General features: G+C 40.5%; 1 protein-coding gene across 1 annotated transcript in view; it reads left to right on the plus strand.

Moving 5' to 3' along the window:
- Positions 1-23,679, plus strand: part of szt2 (SZT2 subunit of KICSTOR complex) — a 461,751-nt gene that overhangs the window by 43,323 nt on the left and 394,749 nt on the right. Inside the window, exons 7-26 of the mRNA XM_049588526.1 lie at positions 1,284-1,390; positions 2,124-2,347; positions 3,842-3,942; positions 4,045-4,276; positions 4,419-4,548; positions 7,943-8,088; positions 8,323-8,475; positions 9,860-9,974; positions 10,283-10,488; positions 10,763-10,999; positions 12,370-12,448; positions 12,600-12,688; positions 13,571-13,739; positions 14,766-14,883; positions 15,342-15,455; positions 20,048-20,251; positions 20,429-20,526; positions 21,483-21,621; positions 21,721-22,044; positions 22,253-22,460. Coding sequence (XP_049444483.1) covers positions 1,284-1,390; positions 2,124-2,347; positions 3,842-3,942; positions 4,045-4,276; positions 4,419-4,548; positions 7,943-8,088; positions 8,323-8,475; positions 9,860-9,974; positions 10,283-10,488; positions 10,763-10,999; positions 12,370-12,448; positions 12,600-12,688; positions 13,571-13,739; positions 14,766-14,883; positions 15,342-15,455; positions 20,048-20,251; positions 20,429-20,526; positions 21,483-21,621; positions 21,721-22,044; positions 22,253-22,460 — 3,193 coding nt within the window. The remainder of the gene's footprint in view (positions 1-1,283; positions 1,391-2,123; positions 2,348-3,841; positions 3,943-4,044; positions 4,277-4,418; positions 4,549-7,942; positions 8,089-8,322; positions 8,476-9,859; positions 9,975-10,282; positions 10,489-10,762; positions 11,000-12,369; positions 12,449-12,599; positions 12,689-13,570; positions 13,740-14,765; positions 14,884-15,341; positions 15,456-20,047; positions 20,252-20,428; positions 20,527-21,482; positions 21,622-21,720; positions 22,045-22,252; positions 22,461-23,679) is intronic.

A 23,679-nucleotide genomic window follows, 5' to 3' on the forward strand; every position in this document is an offset into this window, starting at 1 on the left:
TTGTTCAAATACCTGTGAAACCTGTCTGGATACATTGGTAGCCATCAGATAAGTTTTCCTGTACTGCCCTCTCCAGGCTTCTCTCGTAAGTAATTTATATTACCCCTCGTCCTCGTTACTTTACTCTTGAGTCAGTTTACCCCACACATACACTCACCGAACTGAACTGGTTTGAGCTCAACTGCAGCCACACGCATACATGCACATTGACACTCACTGAATCGAAATGATCAAGAGTCCTACTTTTATTCATTTGTTTGAAGGACATTTAATTTTCAGAGCTTGTCTCAGAATTTGAATTTTGTTTCTTTTAATGTGATGGGCATTTGGTGTGTGAGATTTTGTTTTTATTAACCATAATCATTTGATTTGATGATATTTGGGTGTTAACCTCTGGGCATTCCCATGGCATATGTATCCAATGGGTGAATAGGTACTGGCTGGGTCCATGGTACCCCATATGTACGCATGGCTGTGCGCAATTGTAAATAAAAAAAGAAGGAAGACCCTGGTAAATTAAAAATGTCTTTCAGATCTTGAAATGACCGTAGGCCATTATTATTATAGATATCTGAGAGAGTATGAATACCAGTGTTTTGACACTTTGGGAACTGTATGGGTTTTCCACCTATTTGTAAAATAGTGTTATTAAATATTGGGATATCTACATGCCACTTTGTTTCCCAGTGGCCTATCTTTACACAATGCTGCCAAGTATGAATCGAATGTCCTATTATTGGTCCAAATTTAGTACTACATTGCTTATATGATAGACCTGAAAAAAGAACAGCTTTAAAAGTATATGGTGATATGATATATGTTTCTAATTGGACCCAGGGGTCTTTAACTCATCTTCGAACCACTTTTCCAATGAACGAAGCATAAAAGATAAATAATACAATTCAAAATTTGGGACATTTAAGCCACCTGATCTATTATCACGCTGAAGTATTGTAGTTTTAATCCTTGGTTTTTGTCCTTTCCATATAAACTTTGATACAAGGTTCTGTAATTTATTTCAATAACCTGCTAATGGGGGCATTTGTAACATACTACAGTAAAAGGTAATCCGAGGAAGTAAATTCATTTTTACGATAGAGATTCTAGGGTGTGGGGGTGGCCAGATATTAGTAATATGTAATCCCCCAACCATTTAAATGAATATTTTTCACAGAGTGACAGCGTTGGATTGTGTTTATTCTCTTGTCTGGTGCCCAACTCGTACTTTTGTCATTTGGGAATAAATTTGGGAATATACCTGTGTCACAATTTGTGTGTTCTAGGTATCATTATAATCACAGATGGAGTGACGAGTGTTCCTGATGTTGCTGTGTGTGAAACCCTGTTGAACCAGCTCAGGAGTGGAACCATTGCCTGCTCCTTTGTGCAGGTAAAGACAATAACATCTCTCTGTTTGCAACTCTGACTTTGTTTTTTGTCTAGTGTCTCTAAATTTAGTTTTAAATGGAATGCTAAATATATTCCTGATACAGTGTTGTCAGTGGTATTCATTGTGTGCTTATGGTGTATTAGGCCCCAATCACACAGAAAGCGTTTTGCAGGTTGCAAAGCGCTCGAGCAAAAACACCAGGCGCCTCAAGCGCAGAAACACAAGGCATATCGCAAGGCAAAAACTGCAAGCAAAAAGCTTGATTCTTATTAAAAACAGGTATTAAAAAGCTGCGTCCAGCTGCCAAAAAGCTTTCTGTGTGATCGGGCCTCAGTGGGTTTTGTCAGTATCAATAGCTGTCTTTGTTGTTTTAAAGGGGTACTTGCATGACAGTATTACAGGTTTTATTCAGGGTGAGTGAATTTATTCTCAACTGCTTCTGTAACTTTGACAATACAGAAAATTACAGCAAAAGGCTGAGATGTTTAGGGTTGTGTTTGAATCATGCATGCAAAGATATGGAGAACCAGGTTGCTGTGCTCTCCATTTGTTGAAAATGTTTCATCTGGAATATGAATATAAGGAATATAAAACTGAATAAGTGTGTATATGGTGACACACTCAATAACTCTAACTTAAAGAACTGTTTCTGGATTCTGTGATCCAGAATGGAGTAGACATTACTCTCAAGCCTCTGACTGCTCCTCTTTGAATTGTGTTTGTCTTATTTCAGGTTGGCGGTGCATACTCCTATGACTGCAGCTTTGGCTACATCCCCAACGTAGAGCTAATGAAGTTCATCTCATTAGCCACCTTTGGATCATATCTGCCCAGCTGTCCTGATGTGGATCTTAACAGCCAGGAGATGAATACCTACCACAAGGCCTTCTTAACCTACTCCTTCCTTAACATCCCAGAGTCTTTGAACTCTGAGTACTTCTGTGGTGAGACAGCTATGCAAACTTTTAAATCCTGAGTCTGTGTGAAGGTTATTACAAACACACTCAATAACAATGATACAGGCAACAGGTGTTGGATTTACAGACACAGACAAAAATGAATGCAAAGTGCTCTGAAAATTAATTTTGTTGTTCAAAAAAGTTCTGTTCTGCAAATGGAAGTGGGTTCCAAAGAAGGCTGTGTTTATTGATTGGCCCATTTCATTATAAAGCTAATTTGAAATGTGAAATGAACTTTAAATTTGAAATAGATTTTTGAATGTAGTCAAACAAGAAAATTAGGCAGTGTTTTCTTTCCCAATAAAACACAGTAGAAAAGAAATACAGTCCAATGTAACTGAATACAATTTATCATGAAGCAAAATAAATGTGTATCATCTGCTTATAAAGTACATTTTTATGTTTTGAAACCCAATATAATTAATGTACAACAGAAACGGTAACTGGCCTAACAGTGAGCCGTACCATCAGTTTAAATTAAAATATAGTTCTTTTTTGTTTTTCAATTCAGATATGACCTATATACATTTTAGCCCAGTAAGACCATCGTGATGACATGAGCTGACATGACATTCTGTTTCGCTCTTTGTATCAGTCTTGATTTGCTGCAGCCCCAAATCCAGAAATAAAAGAATCCAGTTGGGGCCAATCAAGATTTTGCACCGTAACTGACAACGTAAACAGCCAATCAGTGACTGCATTGTAGTTGATGATGTAAACTGAAGGCAGCAGCTTGCAGAACATTGGATCCTCGCCATTTCAGTGTGCCATGCACTACTTAACACATAATGGCGAGGGCCAGGAAAGTTAATTAAGTGGAGTGTAATGTGTCAGCCAGAACAGCAACCACATAACTGTCAGCTGATGAAACAAACAATAGTGTCGGCCTCCCTTGACCTGTTTGAGTTTGTATGAGCCATGTAATTGTGATGACGTATTCGCTGCTTGCGCTGCTAAAATTTAGTTGCAAATCTGGCATATTTGCTGGCTTTGATAACTGCCAAATGATGTGCAGACTCCGCCTACTTGGCACATGAGCTCCTGAAGCAACAAGCACTAACTGTTATGTTAGTAAACACATTAATTAGTGAAGTAATTGCAGAAATAGAGGCAATAACAACAATTAAACAAGAGCAGGAGTATGCAGTCACAGAATTTCTTGGTGTAAAAGTTGATTTTGTTGTCCAACTGGATTTGGCAAAAGCTTGATTTATCAATTGGGTCCGTTGGTGATGAAGAAGATGTTCTCCGGTGTTTTGTAAACTGATTGGCTGAAGGAGTTTGTCTGTCAAGGCGAGTACTCCCGCCCACTGAAAGTGTTTGAGTCCAAACTGATACAGAGAGGGCAATAGAATGTTGAACTGTTGACATTAGTTTCCAAGTAAAATGGAATGCAAAATAGGTTTATTTGGTAATGATGATGATGATTATGATGATTATGAGGATGAAAATAAATAGGCCTACTTAGTGACTACTTCACTGTTTTGTAGAGAAAAAAGCATGCAGAGAAGGAAGTCCATGCTCATTTAATCAGTGTGGTGTCTGTGCGACTGAGAGAGGGCTATACCATCAGAGAGATCAGCCTCACCAAAGGTAAACATCTGTCTTCACTAAAGTCTGATATATTTGAAAATTCTGAGAGCAAGTAGCTCAACAGGATGGTGTAGTGTAAGACCTTAGTCTTGGTTCCTTCAGGTGGGACTCAGCTCGAGGTGAAGCTGGTGCTGTTATGGAAACACAACATGCATATCGAGTACCTGGTAGCTGCCTCATGGCCGTTGGACCCTGCCAAAAGAACCACTAGAGTGGAGGTGACTATGGAGGGAAGCTACGACATCCTGCATGACATCAGCTGCACCCAGAGGAAACCCATCACCAGCCCATACCGCACATCTGTCATCCGACGCTTCTGGAACACACTGCAGAGGTACACCTTTTTTGGCGGGCAAAGAGAAATTCTATGTGCAATTTGTGTGCAATTCCACCATCATGCAGAACATTAAGTAATGATGATGCATCTGAAAGAGAGTGTGTTGTTACCTTACTGCATGGGCTGTGTGTCCTTTCAGCATCAACCAGACTGATCAGATGTTGGTGCACCTCCAGTCATTTAATTCAGTTCCTGAGAACTACACAATTCCTGAGAGCACCAAAAATGGAGTTCCTCTGTTCTACATCCCTCCTGGCTCTACCACTCCGGTACAGACCTTCCCTGATACTTTGTTGGGAACACGTAGACATTCTGGTCCAAGTGAATGTCCACTCCAGTGTAGCATTATGTAAATCTATATCTGGCTTTTGTGAGCCTTTTCATGAAAATGTATTCCACTCCATTCCATTCCAAATCCACTCTGTGTTGAATGTAGCAGTGTAAATTCTCCAGTGTCTTATTTGGTACTACCACTAGTGGCTTAAAGCAGTTGTAGAAAATAGTGCAGAATCTACAACAGAAATTGTCCTAAACAAAGAAAAACAATTTTGCTAAAAATCAAATTTGACACAGTGATGTCAGAGGTTGCTGCTGATATTGAAGTCTTAAAAGTGGCATGAAGATGTGTTTTGAGTAATTCATGGTTCAGGTCAGAAGTTGGAGGAGAGGAATATCCTGGGGGTTTGTAATTCTACAAAGCAGCCCGTTAGCTAACCTTACCACACCCTGTTCATTACCAGGTTAGAAAGGAACTGAGTCTGACGATATACAATATTTTTCTTATTGTCATCAAATGTCATGTGCAGACAAATATTGAATGTATCAACTACAAAGTATTTTCTATGTATCTTGAGCCTGATGTATCTTCTTCATCTGTGCCATAGAGCTCCACTGTTGTTTAAAAATTATTAAAACACATCAATGAGCCACACTCCGTACATTTCCATACACAGTTACGTGGAGCTACAATTATAGCTTGACTAGGTCATTTAATTGGACTACTGTCCGAGTCCCAGTGTACAAGCACGGGAGGGGAATTGATTTATTGACCCAAGTATGTCTAACTATGCTACGATAGGTGGTGATATGCTTCCTTTTAGCTTGTTAGTATTGGACCTTTTTCCAGTTGATGTATTACAACACAGACCAAACAATCGCAATTACGTGTTTTCCTCCCATCCATGTATTTTAAAATGTTGAACTCTTTCAGCTGACACAGCATGAACTGTGTCTCCTAGTCTGTCCAAAAATGCATGGTCTTGATGTAGATTTCACCATGTTGCTATAGGGCTCTTCTTCTGTTACACATTTAATGCTGTTCGACTTCCGGTCAAAGCCTGGGGTGGAAACTGTGGAGCATGTGTGGAGCACCTAGGCCAGTTTTGATCTGATTGACTGTATACATGCAGGAGTAATTCGACTGCCAATCACATTATCTGGGTGTGTTAGTCCAACTTTGAGAAATTCGATTTAGTACGATTTCAGTCGGACTAACATGCTTACATGAATTTTAAAAGTCTGGTTTTAGTTGGATGAACACAATAAATCCGTTTTCCCTAATGTCATACAACACTGTAGTCTTTTTTAACTCCTGCTCGCATACACCGTCTGCTGCCACACATGCTCACTAGAGCACCAAACATTGATAGAATTGAATGTGCTTTATTTCAAACTTTAAGTTAAGTTATGAAATAAGATACTATGTCTATGTAAAAGCAAGAAACAAAATCAGGGTGAAAATATATAACAGACTTGTCAATAAGTAACATAAATTAACATTTCATGTCCAAAAAGAAGGAAGAAGCAAACAGCTTGTCTTCTCCAGCCCCTGTTATATTTGAACTCATCAATACACAGTCAATCTCATAAGCTAAATCTCCACCCCAGCGTCCATACCCACAATTATACCTCTCTGTTTATGCCCTGCATATTTACATACACAATCAACAACACTACCCAAAAAATAATAAAGGAAACTAATAACATCAATATCTCCATTAGATATTTACATTTCTCTTATTCATTGCTATACCTCTCAAAATTTATTTTTTGTATATCATTTTTTTATTTTTACTTTGTTTGATTTCTTCCTCTAGTCCGTGGCAGAGGAGATTCGGCACACCAATGTAACTGGGCTAGACAGCCACAAAAAGGTCTAGATCAAAGGTCTGAGATCAATGCAAAAATAGTCAGTTTATTTAAGACATCCGTGCCCAAAGAAAAGGTCCTGAAAGTGCAGAAAACAACAGCAGCAAATGTTTCAGTCCTCATCAGTGCTACTGACATGAGTGGTTCACACAACAGATATAGACACAGACAGATTCCTACCAGGTGTTATAAATCAATCAGCTGGTGCCACTAATTGGGTGAGATTAACTCTGAGATGTAGAAGCATGACTACCAAATCACAATGACCTGTCATCCAAGAATTACACTATTCACATCATCCTTAAACACTAATATGATAGCAGCAATAAGAATATACAAATGTACAAACACAACACAACAATACACAGAATGATAGAAAAGAAAGGAAAAAATATGACAAAGCATGTCCCACAAGGCCATGCTGGTACATGCAGATGCCTATAAAAAACAAGACAAATTAAGTGTTTCATTCAGGCCTAAAGGCTGTTCAGTTTTGAGAAGAAGGGTCTATCTGCTTTCACACTGAAGTAAGTTTTGTTTCCAGATCTCTTTGTCTGCAGCTAGGGTTAACTACATCACTGCCACAGAAACTAAGTGCAGTGGCACAGCTTGTTTTGCACTTTGAGGACTTTTTTTGTGCATAGATATCTTAAATACACAACATTTTTTGCATTGATCTCAGCCGGTAGGCCTTTTTGTGGCTTCCTAGCCCAGTTACACTGGTGTGTTGGTATCTCCTCTGCCGTCCTTTCTAGTTTATTGTACCGATGCACCCAAGACACTTTTTTGTTGCCACAAGTAAGCACAGTTTTACAGCAGCCCTGAGACTTATAGTCCGTTCTACAAAAGCACATCACAAACAGATGCACACATACTTTTAAGGTTGGTGCCAACACAGCATCATTTCAGATTCAGTTTGCCTCTTAAGTCATAACCCCCTTCCCTCTTCAAGAACAGTTTTTGTATAGTACAAGGAAGTAGATTACTTCTTGCTCTGCACGGTATTTGTGCAGACTTAAATTCTACCAGATCCATGAATTTCAATGCATGTGACTTTAAAAACAAATAGATTAAGCTGCCACTGAAAATAGTCCCCAACAAAGTCACTCTTTCCTCCTCCTTTGCTTGTTAAAACTACAGTGAGCAGCTGTTCAAGGAAATCACTGAGCCTTTTTTAAACCTGCAACTATATATTTGTGAGATGTTTTTTTTTTTTTTAAGATTTACATCTACAGTGGAAACCAATGGGCCATAGACAGGAAGTGCATGCATTGCTGCTTGTGGTCTTTTCATGGGATTTGTTGACATTAAAAAAACCCACCATCTTTATCTTGGAAGCATCAAAAAACTTGAATGACAGTAATTAAAAAAACCTTGGTCAATGCATATTCCCCATCTCCAGTCTGCCTTGCCTTGTTAATGCTGATTAAGTTGGATCCACAATCATTGTAACCTCTCAGCCTTTCTTTAATTTTGTTCTGTTTTCTTGGACTGAATGAGCTCCTGTTTTCCCAGGTCCTGTCCTTGCAGCACAGCGGATCCAAAGACTCCTCTCAGTCCCAGTTTGCGTCCTATTGGAAGCCCATCCTTTCCATGGATGCCAACTTCTGGCAGAGATGGCTGCACATGCATCGCATTGCTATCATCCTTGAACATGACATGTGAGAAACATATAGCTGTGTTTTACTTCTAAAGGATCATTTGCACAGTCACATATAACAGCTTTACTGATATCAACTCTTCCCAGAGACAAGAGGGATGTTTGAAGATAAATTTGAAAGAAAAAAAGAGGCTTGTGTGGATGTAGATCCAGAGTTTACAAATGCTTGGTGTTAAGCCTCATTATCTGTCAGATTTTCTAATCCTTTGTTACATTAACCATTTTGTCCCTGCAGGCCTGTCCCCAAACATCTGCACACAGCTGGAAACAATGGGCGTTACAGCACCATTCAGTGTCGGATCTCCCACTCTGCCCTCACATCACTGCTGAGGGACTGGAGCAGCTTCGTGCTGGTGGAGGGATACTCATATGTTAAACTCATATACAGGTGAGACAATGGATGCAGAAAAAACAGCACTGATAGCTGCCATTTATCTGCAGCTGGAAATACCGTATGAGGTCAAGAAGCCTAGTGAGACCATCCTGATGACATGAGCACAACAAATTTTCGCTTTTCTGAATCAGTCTGAATTCAATGCCGCCCCAAACTCAGTACATTTACATGCACAGTTAAGTCAAGCTCGATCGATTATAACTGGACTAGGTCATTTAATTGGACTACGGTCTTTATCCTAGTATACAGGCACAGACTGACTCCGCTACGATAGATGGTGATATGCCCCCTCTCAGCTTGTTAGTACTGGACCTTTTCCAGGTTGACCTATTATGTCACAGACCATCAATTGCCATTCTGTGTTTTCCTCCCATCTATGTATTTTAAAGTATTTAACCCTTTCAGCTGACACAGCATGAACTGTGTGTCCTTGTCCATCCAAAATGCACAGCTCTGGATGTAGATTTCACTATGTTGTTACCACCCTTTTCTTCTGTTACACATTTAATGCTATTTGACCTCCGGGTCAAAACGGAAACTGTAGAGAACACGGAGAGCGCCTCAGCCAGTTGGGGTCCGATTGACTGTATACATGCAGGAGGAATTCAACTCCCAGTCGCATTATGTGGGTGTGTTGGTCTGACTTTGAGAAATTCAATTTAGTAGGATTTGAGTTGGACTTACATGTCTGTTTTTTGTTGGACTAAAACAATAAATCCATTTTCTCTAATGTCATGTAAACGTACTGACTTTCAAAAAATTAAAATCCAGTCAGGAACAATCAGGGATCTGCACCGTAGTTGACAATGTAAGCAGCCATTTACGGACTGTGTTGTAGTTGATGATGTAAAATGCAGACCACAGCTTGCAGAACAGTAATGACGGCTTTTGAAGCAACAAGCACTAACTCCAGCGTTAGCAGAGTAAACACAGCAAATAGTGAAGTTATTGCAGAAATAGAGTTAATAATAACAAGTAATCAAAAACAAGAGTATGCGCTTGCTGAGTTTCTTGGAGGAAAGACATTTTTGCTGTTCTCCCAACTGGATTTGGCAAAAGCTTGATTTATCAACTGGCTTCATTGGTGATGAACATGATGCTACTAGATACTTTGATATTTGTACGATTTCAAATTGCAATCATCCATGAAGAAAAAAAAGACCATTTTGTCAAAGTGCTCGTAACTCATGTCCACAGTTAGGCTAAGGCCAATATATTGCAAGTATTTAACTTGTTTAAAGTGGCCACAAGCCAAAATGGTTGGGTAACACTGCTTAAAGTCACAGCACTTTTTGCTCTTTAAAATGCTAAGTCCATGTTACATCAACTCTGTCAGACATAATTCTATTCCTGAGTTAAATCAGTTCTGTCTCTGCAGTGCGTTGGACCAGCCTCCAACCTCCTTCTATCTGGTCCGTCTCATCTCCAAGACGCCTTGCATGGTCCTGCGTCTGGGCTTCCCTATCGGGACACCAGCCCATGTTAGAAACAAGGTACTGAGAGGCAAATACACAACAGATTAAAACAGTATCAGGGACAATCCAAGCCAGTGTCTCTGTAGGAATCCTGTCCTTATGAAGATGACAATGTCAGTGTTTGGTGCCCACTCTGACTGTAGGTGCTGGTAATGTATTGGATTGCATGTTGCATTAGTGTTTGTATTTAGTAGTGTTGAAAATAATACAGCAGTAGACATACGTACGGTTGATTAGCATGCCTCCCTCATCTGTACAGGCAGTGTGTGTCTGAATGATATATTTTTTCTGCACTAACTCATCCTGACTTTTGTGTTTTCCATCAGATTGTAGATGAGCTGCGAGAGCAGATCCTCAAACTTCGCTTCCCTCATCGTGTTCAGAACAAAGAGGTGACGCCGAAGACCAAGAGGAAGGTTGTTGGTCATCCATCACCATCCAAATCTCCATCCATCCCTGCTCCCAAACCTGCACTGTCAGACAGACCCTGTGTGGTGGTGCTCAATAAGCCTCTAGAGAAGCTGCTTATAAGGTCAGTGGATATGGTAGACAGGCATTAGAATAGCATATCATGTCACCAAGTAAAGAGTAAAGAACGAGTGTCATAAAACACAATATGCATTTATTTTTGCTTGTATTGTTAAAATTCCTTAGTTAAAGGTTTTGGTTACACCTGGTTGTGACTACCCATGAATTTGAATGTGTTGTGTAAAGAGACCAAACAAGTTCCAACAGTGTCTCCTCTGTGTGAAAGGAGGCTGCCAGTTGGACACATTTTAATGAATCAAACCGTCGCTGCTTTGCAGGTATGAGAAGCTCCCATTGGACTTCAGGACTCCCTTCATTTTCAACATGGAGAACTTTCCTCAGCCCTCCAACAGTTCCGTCCCCCTAAGCATGGCAGCCAACCGGACAGCCTCCTCCACCCTGGCATCTCTGTCACGCTACTTCCTGCACCAGCGCTGGGTATGGGCCGTGCAGAGCAGTCAAGGATCGGCTGTGGCCATGCAGGCTGTCGCTCACATACTGTCCATGCTCTCTGAGTGAGTTTATACACCAAATTTTTTTTTTTTTTTGGCATGCCCATACTCAAGTTCTGTTTCAAGTTTGAAAGGATAGGATTCATTCTTCAAACAGTATTTCTGAAAGAAACTGAGACCAACAGAGTGGCGAGTGGAAACAATGTTATTGTACTTTGAGTTATTGTAGTACAGCGATAGCTGTAGTCAGTGGCATTATGTTTTTCGGTTGTTCATCCGTTCATCCAACTGTCTCATTCTCGTGATCACGATATCTCAAGAACACCTTCAGGAAATTTCTTTAAATTTGCCAAAACATCCACTTAGAGTCACAGATGAAATAATTACAATTTAATGATCAAAGGTCAAACTCACTCACTGTGACCTTGTTTGGCGCATTCCCATGAACATGATATCTCAAGACCACCTAGAAGGAATTTCTTTAAATCTGGCATACTGTAAATGTCCATTTGGACTCAACAATTAAATGACATAACATATTTTTGGCCCTCCCTCAAGAATTCTTATGCTATTTATGACAAAATTTGACATGTGTCATAGGATATAATGAAAGTGATGACATTTGATATCCAAAGGTCAACTTTACTGTGACATCATAATGTTCTGCAAAAACACTTATCTGTCCATTACTCACATACTATCTTAGGAACAGAAGACATTTGGTCAGATACTCAATTGGTAACACTCACTTTGGGTGTCCACCTTGAAACCATGCTGATTGTATAGATATTCTTTGCTGCTAGGGGGAAGATGTGTGTCAAGCATCCAGACAGGGGTGTAAACTATAAGAGAAACCTGAATGGTTCATGGAGGCATACAACCATGGGGAAGTAATTCTAGTTAGTTATACTCCTAGCTACAGTTACTTATTGCTTAGCTTTTAATTATAGGGCTGTAAACTGCATATAAACAGAGATGGAACACATGTTTGATTTAATAAAGCCAAAGTAATCCATCACATTTACCATTAGGCAAGGCAAGTCTATTTGCACAGCACCTTTCAAGCACTTAACATTTTCTTGTTTTTGAAAGGTGCTATTTGCACAGCACCTTTCAAAAACAAGAAAATGTTAAGTGCTTTACATATTATAAACACAGGATGTTGGTGAAATGAAGGACTGCAGCGTCTTTGATAACAGTTAAACAGTAAATCCTGAGCAAAGCTTCCTATTCTAGAAAGCAGTGTTTGTGTAGTTATAAATGTGACCTTTAGGTTTTCTGTTTCATCAGTGGAGTTAATTCTGATGAGCTATGATGTTTCAATGCTGTTTGGCTTGTACATGCTTAAAGACATAGCAGCTGGGTTGGCTTAATATGAGAGAAGCAGCTTTGTTGAATGTGTTGCCTGAAAATGTCTCTTGATGTCTGTGAAGGATCCGCATATCAGAAGGCTTTCATTTTGCTGCCAGTGGAGAGGGCATTGTTAACATGGTGATTGAGCTGCCAATGAAGGTAAAGAACAGCAGGACAGCAATCTCCCACAACACTAAATACTGAGGTTTTCCGTTTGTACCATGTGATTGGTTTTATTTTCAGTGCTGTCATGTTGATGTGTGATGAGTGGTTCCGATCTGTTTTCACTGAATTTAATGTTGATTTTTAGGGCATGTCAGGAGACACGGACAGAGAGAGTCACTCTTGTATTGTTCAGTACATCCTGTTTCCACCTCACTCCACATCCACCAAGGACAGGTGAGACTGGCAGTAATCTTCTGCATAGCACACCTTATTTTTATGACTGGTCAAACCGACACACTCAAAAGAAATGCAGCCCCTCAATCTTTAGAATGAATCCTGACACTCGGGGCCTCTGCAAAAAACTAACAAACAAACAAAAAAACAGTCATTTTGCAAAGTTAAACTTGTTTCAACTTTTGTTGCAAAACAAGGCGACGGTGATGATGTTTGCCTGGGTGGTGTTTTGATGCTACCTTTAGATGGTGAAGAAATACATTCAAATTGTACAACAGCATGGCAAAACCATGTACCGTGGAGGCCCAACAGTTAACAGGTTTGTTTTGCCACAAAAGACCCCAAACACTTGGTTCTTCTCAAAGTCAAGGATGCTTCCTTGGTAGGACGGCTTCTTTCAAGGGTAGTACAGAAGCTAGGCAAGACTCCATCCTGGCATTCGATGAACAGACAATTGAGGCTACGGAGTGCAGAAGCCCCGCCTTTAATTCTGGCAAATCTTGCCCAAAGCATTGTGGCTACTTCATGCCTGCTGAGGGTACACATGTGGATCTTAAATTCTCGGAAGGAAGGACTTGGTCCTTTGTCCTCCTTCAGTGGGATTGGATGTCATAGCCACCTTGAAATTCAGCAGTTTAAGGATCCTTCATTGACTTTGAGAAGCACCAATTGATTAGGATCTATCAGGAAGGAGGAGGAACTCAGTGAACACTTCTGCAGAATGAAAACCTGCAGACTATTGGCCACCCCTGCTCTACACGTAGTGGTTTTAACTCAGATGTATGATCTGCATACCTGACCCTGACACTGACCCTTCTTAATCAGTGCTGGCACCAAGTGCATTTGTCAGCCTGTTGTGTTTTGTCTTTCATGGGACTCCAGCTTCTCCACTGATGATGACAACGACACTGAGGTGGAAGCTGTAGACGTGGACTTGGAGCTGAACCTTGTGACAGAGTGCTGGGTAGAACCACAGAGCGGTATAGTGATGAACTGCATGGACCAGCATCGCCACTTTCAGGGCCTGAAGTACCAGGAGATCCCTCAAGCAGTGTGTATAGCTAGTTTACTACAGCTGCCTGTCCCGGAGTGATAGTCCGTACACACACTCATTCACTGTGACATAGAGTTGTTGGTAGGACCTGTCACCTGTTGGCGATAGTCTAAGGCCCTGATCACACAGAAAGCATTTTAGCAGCTGGAGGTGTTTTGTTTTGTTTTTGTAATTGTTTTGCATGAGAATGAAGCTTTTTGTTTGTGGTTTTTGTGTTGCTACGCACCAGTTTCTGTGCTCTAAGCCGGATCGCTCTGAACTCTTCGAGTTGAAAAAACTTCAACTTAAAGCGGAAAAACACCCACGTCATCTGTTTTTTCATCATCTTTTTTTCCCTGGTCCAGTTGGATGATTTGAGAGACAGGCCTTCTGTGGTGGTCACGACAACAAGTTTACAGTTGATAAACAATGGAGGAGAAACTGGTGGTAGCGGTTGCTGGATGCCCAGTGCTATACGGCCTGACGATAGACAGCAGGTTGTCAAACTGCCCTCGAGTCATCCTAAAATATGCCTGGAAATGGCCAAAATCGAGGCAAAGTACCTGGAATGACTGATGGAACTCCCCGTGATTCGCCCTTTTGTTTTAGGGTCTCATGTACCCTCACAGTTCTTGGTTTCCCTGTGCCCAAAAACATATTTGCTGACAGCCTCTCACCCTCAACCAGAGCTACAGCAAGTACTGTCTGCCTGTCCATTTTAGTAACTAGATACTAATTACCGTTGAATATAATAATGAAATTAATGGTGAATTGATTACACGGGAAGGATAGAGTAAGGAGGTGATTGCGTGATTGCCTGGCAACAATAAAAAGGCGAAGCAAGTGTTTTTTTTTCACAAGTGGCATTCAGTTTAAAAAAAAAAAGGCAGTGCATTATTTTACAACCTACAAAACACCTTCTGTGTGATCTGTGTGTGCCTACAAAGAGCTCAGTTTACTGTTGTGACAACATGTCATCTGTGTGTGAGGTTATTTTAAGACCTATGAGGTTGTGTTTAATAGTGACCTGATCTGTTGTTATAGATCTATCCAAAGGATCTGGCCTGTATGTCCACCATGATGACCTTTGAGCATTTGAGCCAGTTGTGTCAGAATAAAGACCAGGTCTGCTCACTGCCAGCTAGACCCAAGGATGTGACAGGTAATAAAACACTCTGCAGTCCAGAAATTCACAATTTTTCAAACCTCCAGCATAGGAAGAATTCTGGCCTTTGAGCTGCTAGGATGCTATTAATGTGAGGCAACGGTGCAGGAATGGTTCAGTTTTATTAATGGCAGATTAAAAGTAATTAAAACACACACACACACACACGCACACGCACACACACACACACACACACACACACACACACACACACACACACACACACACACACACACACACACACAGAATGGAAGCAGTTGGAAATAATTGGATTTCTTATGTTTCTGCCAGTGCATCAATATATTTGTGTTGTACTGATACCTGTCTCTTGTAGCTAATGGCTCTGTCGAAATTGTGTATTCTGTGTGGTGTAAAATCTGTGTGTTGTTCTATTTGAAGAGCAAAGTTTTTGGATACTCAAGGATGAATTTGATTGCACATGATTGTGTGTGCAGGAGAAGCCCTGGCCTCTGAGGACAGTATTCACATGGTTCCTTTCCAGTTTGACCTCATTCAGCTGCTCCCAAAATGCCAGCAGGTGGAAATCTTCTTCCTCACATTCAGTACAGGTACAATACTCATAGTGTTCAACTGCACACTTCACAGTTTTCAACAATGGGAATGATATATGATTTGACTCTTATATGGCACTGAATCATAGTGCAAGTAAAAAAGTAGACAAAAAAAATGTACAAACCACTTCCTGCTTGGAACATATGATGAGATATGCTGGTTGTGAACAGGTTGCTAGGTACAGACTTTGCCAGATGCCTCAGTCGCCTCTGTCAACTGCTTAAATTTTCTGTTTATCTATGATATTTAAGTTTATTTACAAATATCAGCTGTGCTTTTTATGATTAATATTGGACAATGATGGTAACATATGACTTAGGTGACTTATTAGGATAAGGAAATCAGCTCACCGCTTTGTGAACTCTTCTCCTGCTGATTCTGCTAACTAACTGACTGATGGAAGTTTTCAATTGTAAACATAAGAGAAAACATTGAGGAAAAGTGGAAAAGACGAGCCATACCTACAGTTCTGACTGCATGGACGAGCAACACCGTCTCTTCATCGGAAGAGGCACTGAGGCAAATGAGGAGTGGTTAAACACCAGCTGAGATCTCGGCAATATAAATGCTGCTGCTAGCTAATGTACAGGTTCTCCATAATAAAATGGGTGATCTCAGTGCCTGTATCAGTTTCCAGCAGGATATCAGGAACTGTAATGTGTTTTGTTTCATCAAAACTACACTGCTCATAAAATAAGGGAACACTTAAACCACACATCAGATCTTGATGAACACATTATTCAAGTTGAAACTCTTTATTGGTGTACATTGTATAATTTATTGAGATCAAAGTGACATAACAACAGTCAGTGGAAACCAAAATCATCGACTCACTGAGGGCTGGATTAAAAATCACATCAAAAATCTAAGTAAAAAAAATGAATTCACAGGCTGATCAAACTCAGATAGATTTTATCACAGCAGAACATATAATGTGACTCAGTAGTGTGTATGGCCCCCGCATGCCTGTATGCACTACTGACAACGTCTGGGCATGCTCCTGATGAGTGTGTTGATGGTGTCCCAGGGGATCTCCTCACAGACCTGGATCAGGGCATCATTGAGCTCCTGGACAGTCTGTGGCGGTACTCGGTGGCGTTGGATGCACCAACACATAATGTCCCATAGGTGCTCAATTGGATTTAGGTCAGGGGAATGAGAGGGCCAGTCAATGGCATCAATGCCTACGTCATCCAGATAATGTTAGAGGCAGTGCCAATGGTGGACCTGACTATTCTGGTTTTCTCGGGAGAATGCTAATCAAGCTGCACTGTGCTGGGCTGTGAGCACAGGTCCCACCAGAGGATGTCTGGCCTTCATGCCACCCTCATAGAATCTGTTACTAACAGTTTGGTCAGAAACAATGCACACCAGTAGCCTGCTGGAGGTCATATTGTAGAGCTCTGGCAGTGCCCCCTCTGTTCCTTAACACACAAAGGAGCAGATACTGGTCCTGCTGCTGAGTCGATGCCCTTCAAGGGCCCTATCCAGCTCTCCTGGTGCAACCCCCAGTCTCCTGGTATCTCCTCCATGCTATTGAGACTGTGCTGGGAGAGACAGCAAACACTCTTGTGACTGCATGTATGAATGTGACATCCTGGAGGACCTGGACTACCTGTGAAACCTGATTGTGCTGTAGGTACCGCCTTATGCTACCAGTAGTGACAAGGACACTAGCAGAACACAAAACTAGAGAAGAATCAGTCAGGAACGATAAGGAGAGAGCAACAGTCTGTGGCTACCATATGTAAAACCATTCCCTTTTTGGAGTAGTCTTGGTTTTGCCTCACCATTGCACCTGTTGTCACTTTCATTTGCACCAAAGCAAGTGAAACTGATTCACGATCACTTTTGCTCCCCAAATGGACAGATTGATTTCCCGGAAGTGACTTGGTGTTATTCTGTGACTATAAAGTGTTCCCTTAATTCATTTGAGTCGCGTAAATCCTTAAGTACTGGACAGCGCCATTCAACTGGGTGACTATTTTTCCATATATTGATGTAACAGAACAGTGGACTCCTGGGAAAAAGGGGGAAGAGGTGTGTGTGCTTTCTGGTGAATAAGAGCTGGTGTGACAGCAGGAATATTAAACTGCTATCCTGTTCCTGCTCACCTGACCTGGAGCTGTTGACTGCACTTCAATCTGAGGGTATTCACATTGATCATTATCACAGCAGTCTACATTCCACCACAAGCAAATACAGAGGCTGCCCTGTCGGATCTGTGCAAAGACCTGAACTGCTCACAGACTGCTAATCCTGACGCCGTGCTAACTGTTGCTTGAGACTTCAATCATGCGAGCCTTATGAAGGTTATGCCTGACTTCCATCAACATACTGACTGCGTCACAAGGGGAATTAAGACTCTAGACCACTGTTTAACAGCGTTGAGAGGCAGCTGCTGAGCTGAATTACAAACCCCATCTGAGGGGTATTCGAGAAAGCAGGTTTAGTGAAAACTCTGAGTATGTTAACCCTGAAATGAGGGAAACTCTGGGTTTTCAGTTCCAGAAAGAGAGGTAAATCAAACTCTGAGTCAATCACCATGGCAACTGAGTCTATGAACCTAACCTGCTCACTGGCAGGTTTTCTTCAATAAACCCTGAGTTTTTCTCTGTCTCCTCCCTCTTACACACTGTTTCATTTCCTTATTCATTCAGTCCATGTCAAAGCTTGTATCGAAGCGCGTTAATTAGTGGAGATTTACCGTCTGTCACAGTCTAATCCTGCTGGATATTAGTTTGTTACTCAGGACTGTCTTAAGTTACTGAATTTATGCACATCAATCATTTCTTCGGACATCGGTTTTTGTCTTTACATTCAAATATTACACAGTGAGAATTCATCCACAGCTCAGAATCAGCTCTCCTTTTTATATTTATTATTTTTTATAACACTGTGCACAAGGATCAGACTGTCAGTCTGTTAGAGCAGCTCCGAAATGTTTATTGCACATAATGTGTAGGTCTAATTATTTAAATTTTAAAAATCGGTATGAAGCTTTAGACACGTAGTATCAATGACTAATGATCTCTATCACTGATGTCATTGGTCGCACTGATGGAACATAATTCCTATAGCCTAATATTGGGGATTATATGTTTATATGTTAATATTTCTGAGTGAGCAATGGTGCAGTATTTCAGTATCTTTAAGTTTACAACATTTGTAGCTGAAATAAAGTCACTGAATGCTGTTGAGTCAAGATACAAATAGATGTCCAACATTTTAAAATCTACTGTATTTTAACCTCAACGTCTTTTCAAGTGCAAATCACCAAACATATTATTACTGGGTCAGACTGTGAGTTTACAGTCATGTCTTTATGTCTTTGATCTGTAGCCTAGCCTATATGTTTTAAATCTTCATGTTTTTCAGTTGTTGCCTCCTGTGTTTTTCCCCATCAGATTAAATCTGAACAAATATATTATTATATATTATTAATATAATGTAATGTATTTACAGCCTGATACACAGTCAGATTCCAACACTTTTATCTTCATTAAGGAAATGTAAGTCTGATAAATGATGAATAAACAGACAACACTGAGTAAAACTTTCTTATTAACTTTATGGTTAACTTCTTTACACTTTCCTCGCCCTGACTCAGGCTCTTCTTTTAAAGATAAACGTGCACCATCTGCTACACATGCATTAATATCTCTACATCCACTGGATTAAAATGGAGGCGCTGTCTTTTATTTACCTGTTGACATGGTGAATCGTGGAGTCGGAGCTCCATTGATGATGGCTTTTTATTGACGGCTTAACTCAGAGTGAACATACTCAGAGTTGACTGAACTAACTCAAATCAGCTGTTCTGGAACCGGTAACTCAGAGTTTCCCATCTCAGGGTAAATCAACTCAGAGTTCAGGGTTAGACTCAGAGTTTGTTGAACCTCCCACCTGGAATACTCCTCTGGTAACAGCAACCATTGTTTCATTGAGGTCAAAGTACGTAAACAAATTTAGCAGTTTACAAATTAGGACTGCAGTCTGGAGACATGGACATTATACATGTAAACAATGTAAGAAGAGCAGTCAGAGAGGCAGAAAGGGACTATGGAAAGAAAGTGGGACTACAACTCCAGGAGGATAATCCCAGAATAATTTTTCAGCTCCTCTCTCTCCTGTGTGTATCTCACTTACTTGAATCATAATGAATAGATTTGATGGGTGAGTAGTATCACGAGATGATTTTATGCATACATTTCGTGTGTGAGCATTGGTCACTAAACCCGTGCTATATGTTCTGTGCCGGTTAGAATTGAAATTATGTAGTAATTATTTATTTGTTTATATTCAGTTATTTATTAGTTATAATTCTGGGTATGGATAGAATGGCGTCTGGGCCTATACCCTGGGGATGGAGAGGGATGGCAGGTTAACAAAGGGGACACATTTTGGTCATTTTGCTTATAAGGGGGCTGACCTCCCCGCCCATATATCACCTACTGCAGCAGATGTACATAAGAAATTTATGATGCAATTAAGAAAATACTGGGAAATTCCAGGAATACCATTTTCTTTTCTAGGATCTAGGAAGTGTTTCTTGTTGTCATGTGTGTCTTCACCTTTTTCTCTGTAGCAGTGGAGAATGAGGAGCAGATTTACGGCTCCCCCTGTCTGCCCAACGAGCTCCTGCTTAGTCTCTTCCACAGCAGCCTGGAGCATGAGCTCAGTGACCGAGAGATCCCGTTAGCTGACAGCGACCATGCTGCCTTCATGCAGCATATCTTAGAGCGAGAACGAGACGGTTTTGTTGCTCCTTTCTCCTTACCTGTTATTAAAGGTCAGTACACGTCTCTGCATCTTACCATCAGCTATTGTACTAGCTATTGTATGTGACTTTGTGAGAGTGTGAGTGTGTACCACTTTGCATACAGTTTTATACAGGAAGGGCTTCCTGATGACCTACTGTCTTCTAATGTATCACAATTTATGCCTCTTATGTTGTGTGTTATGTCAGAGGAGTTTGTGAAGCCTCCAGACAGACAGGACACCCTAACGTCATTCCACACCACTGGCAGCAGCAAAGAGGTGATGGGATCTACCAGCACTTTACAGGTAATCTCATCTGTCAGCAAACCTTAATGCACATTCAAGTATTAAGCCATAATAGTAAGTAATTTACTTAAGTAATTATAGACATTATACTGTATATAGCACAATATCACAATTTGATTTTGTATTGGCCATAATACTAAGTAATTTACTTAAGTTTTTATAGACATTATACAGTATATAGCACAATATCACAATTTGATTTTGTATTAGTAATACATTCATTCTTATACATGTTATATGTTCTAAAACATATGATGTTTATCCACCTGGCACTAACAGACTAAAGGTGGAACTAATGAAATACAAAGAGTTGTGGTTGGTTTTCTATATACCAACCGTAGGGCATATTTATATCATCAACATTTTATGGCAATCATAACTATATCATGTTAAAAATTTAAACCATCTGTTCTGCTGACCTGTTTACAGTATTTCCTTTCTAAAGATACGGCTTTACTATTAAGATCTGAGACCAAAGTAGGTCTACAGTATGGGAAGAAGGTTAAAGGAATACTTCACCCACAGAATGACTGTTTATAAATCAATGAGTGGTCAGGGTTTCACGCACATTAATTTATTTGTGGTGGCCCGCCACGATTAAAACAGCTATCACCTGCCACCACAAAAAGATTTTGTGTTGTTATTTCAACATATAAGTCATTCGGTTATTTATAGCACCACACTGTTTGAGTGTAGAGTGCACTCATGGTAGAGATGGAGCAGCAGAATGTCATGGACATTGAAAGTGAAACTTAACCGTTGATTCAGCTGGGCCTTAAAGTTTACATTCACTTGCAGCAGCTGCTCCTCTCATCCATCGATCCGGTCTGATCAGATCAGCCCTGAATATTTCTTGACAGGAGCTATTTGGAAATGTAAAACTAATGTACAACTCTATTACTGTTCTTGCAGTGCAGTGATACAGTAAACATATGTTTCCTCTCTGTCTTTGACAGAGTTTCAGTAATGCAGACCTTGTGGGTGAAGAGCCTTTGCTGGGGGAGAGGAGCTGCTCTGTGCCACAGTGGAGGTGCTACGCCAAATACATCAACTCCCAGCAGATTCTCCTCACCTTTCTCCCTGCCTCCTTCACTGGTACATCTTGGATTTTTACTATTTTGTGGTTTCATATGTATTATGAACAATGTGTTCAAAACCTAAGAGATAAACGTGGTTGTTATGTTTATGTTGCAGATGTTCTGATGTTGATGGTGTCAGGGCTGGAGACAGAGCCTCAGAGTAATGTTAACACACAGGAGGATGACACTTTGACTCCTAGCAACAAATCTCAGGCTGACTCCCTATCTGGCTCCATCAGCGGGCTGGAGAGGTCTGAATCGGGCCTCAGTATGGCCAGTAAACTGCGAAGGAGCTTCAGCAACGGACTCTTCACTGCCAGATCCCCTGTGCTCTCACCACAGTCTGAGGGCCAGACTGGAGCCGCTGATTCCCTGGTCCTTGACCAGCAGAGCTGGGACAGCAGAGTGTCAGAGACAGAGTCTGGGACCCCAGGCTCAGGTCGGTTTAACACACTTATCCAGAGTTGTAATCAAAAGCAAATTGGTATCTTCTAGTTAAAGACAGGTTTAGGGCTAAAGCAACACCGCAAACTTGTTAACTGACACACATTGAAATCTATGTTGGCACCACATGTATTTTACACACAAAAGGTAAGCTGAGCCAGAGAAAATAAATTAAGAAAATATCTACTTTTCTATCTTTACAGATCTGGTAGAAAAAGAAGGGGTCCAATTCTCTGAGCCGCAGAAGGCAGATTTACACATCAGCTTCATCAGGCAGGTCTCCCAGCAGAACACCAGCGACAGCAGCCAATTAAAGTGTCCAGTCTACGTCTACAACTGCTCTCTGGAGCACCTGAAGGAGCAGCTGGTACATCCCAACTCCAGCCGCCAACCTAGGGACATTTTCTTCAGGTACTGAAAGACAAAGGCAGGGTCCACATATTAAAAGAAATATACCAGATACCTATTTGAAAAAAAGGTTTTAAGGAATTACACATTTGATCAGTCTAATCATATGAGAGGAAATACACTTTCCAGACATCACATTCCAGCTGGCCTGTCCTGCAGCAGAACCACCATCTGTGATCAGCTCCACTGGAACACGAAGTTCAGATAGATACTGACCATCAGCTAATTGCTAAAATAGAAGTAAGATAGTGAACAGCACTGATCTTTGCAGTGAGAATTTGCCATTATTGTAAATATACTGTGTTATCAATATAAATAGTATTTTGTAGTCACAATGAAGAAAAACTCATCCTTATATTTTACATTGGTTTAAATCTGTGTTTTAAAACCAGCCCTCAATGGAATGGAGATTCTGGTCTTGGTCTGAGTAACTTGTTCATCCAGATTCAATGTATAATCCAAGTGTACCCCCAATTTAAAAAACAAACAAACAAAAAAACATACAACGCATGCAACATTATACACATATGCATACACGTACACATACACGTATAAAGGATGACATATTCATATTATTTTAGGCGTACACCATATAGGACCATAAACAGACATCAGTAATCTCTACACATGCTAGTTGTTGTGATTTCAATTTTTCCATTATTAGAAGAAGAGCTTCTGTTACTTCAGCTTTAATGCCCCTTATTCTACCTATTGCCACTTCTATGGAAAGATTAGAATAAAAAGATGACTGCCAGTAACGTATATTTAAATCTTGTGGATGTTTCCATCTCATTACCGCTATTTCTTTTGCTGCGTTTAATCCACAAAAAAAGAGTCTTTCTTTGATGGCTTGATAGAGCAAGGGAAGGATCATCGTTCAATAAAATAATATTTGGATGGAAGGGTATAATTAATTCTAATATATTTGATAAAGTTCTTGTTACTTGCATCCAGAGGGTGTTAACCTCTGGGCATTCCCATAGCATATGTATCCAATGGGTGAATAGGTACTGGCTGGGTCCATGGTACCCCATATGTACGCATGGCTGTGCGCAATTGTAAATAAAAAAAGAAGGAAGACCCTGGTAAATTAAAAATGTCTTTCAGATCTTGAAATGACCGTAGGCCATTATTATTATAGATATCTGAGAGAGTATGAATACCAGTGTTTTGACACTTTGGGAACTGTATGGGTTTTCCACCTATTTGTAAAATAGTGTTA

The sequence above is a fragment of the Epinephelus fuscoguttatus genome, linkage group LG10 (assembly GCF_011397635.1).
Source record: "Epinephelus fuscoguttatus linkage group LG10, E.fuscoguttatus.final_Chr_v1".
NCBI classification, from domain to species: domain Eukaryota; kingdom Metazoa; phylum Chordata; class Actinopteri; order Perciformes; family Serranidae; genus Epinephelus; species Epinephelus fuscoguttatus.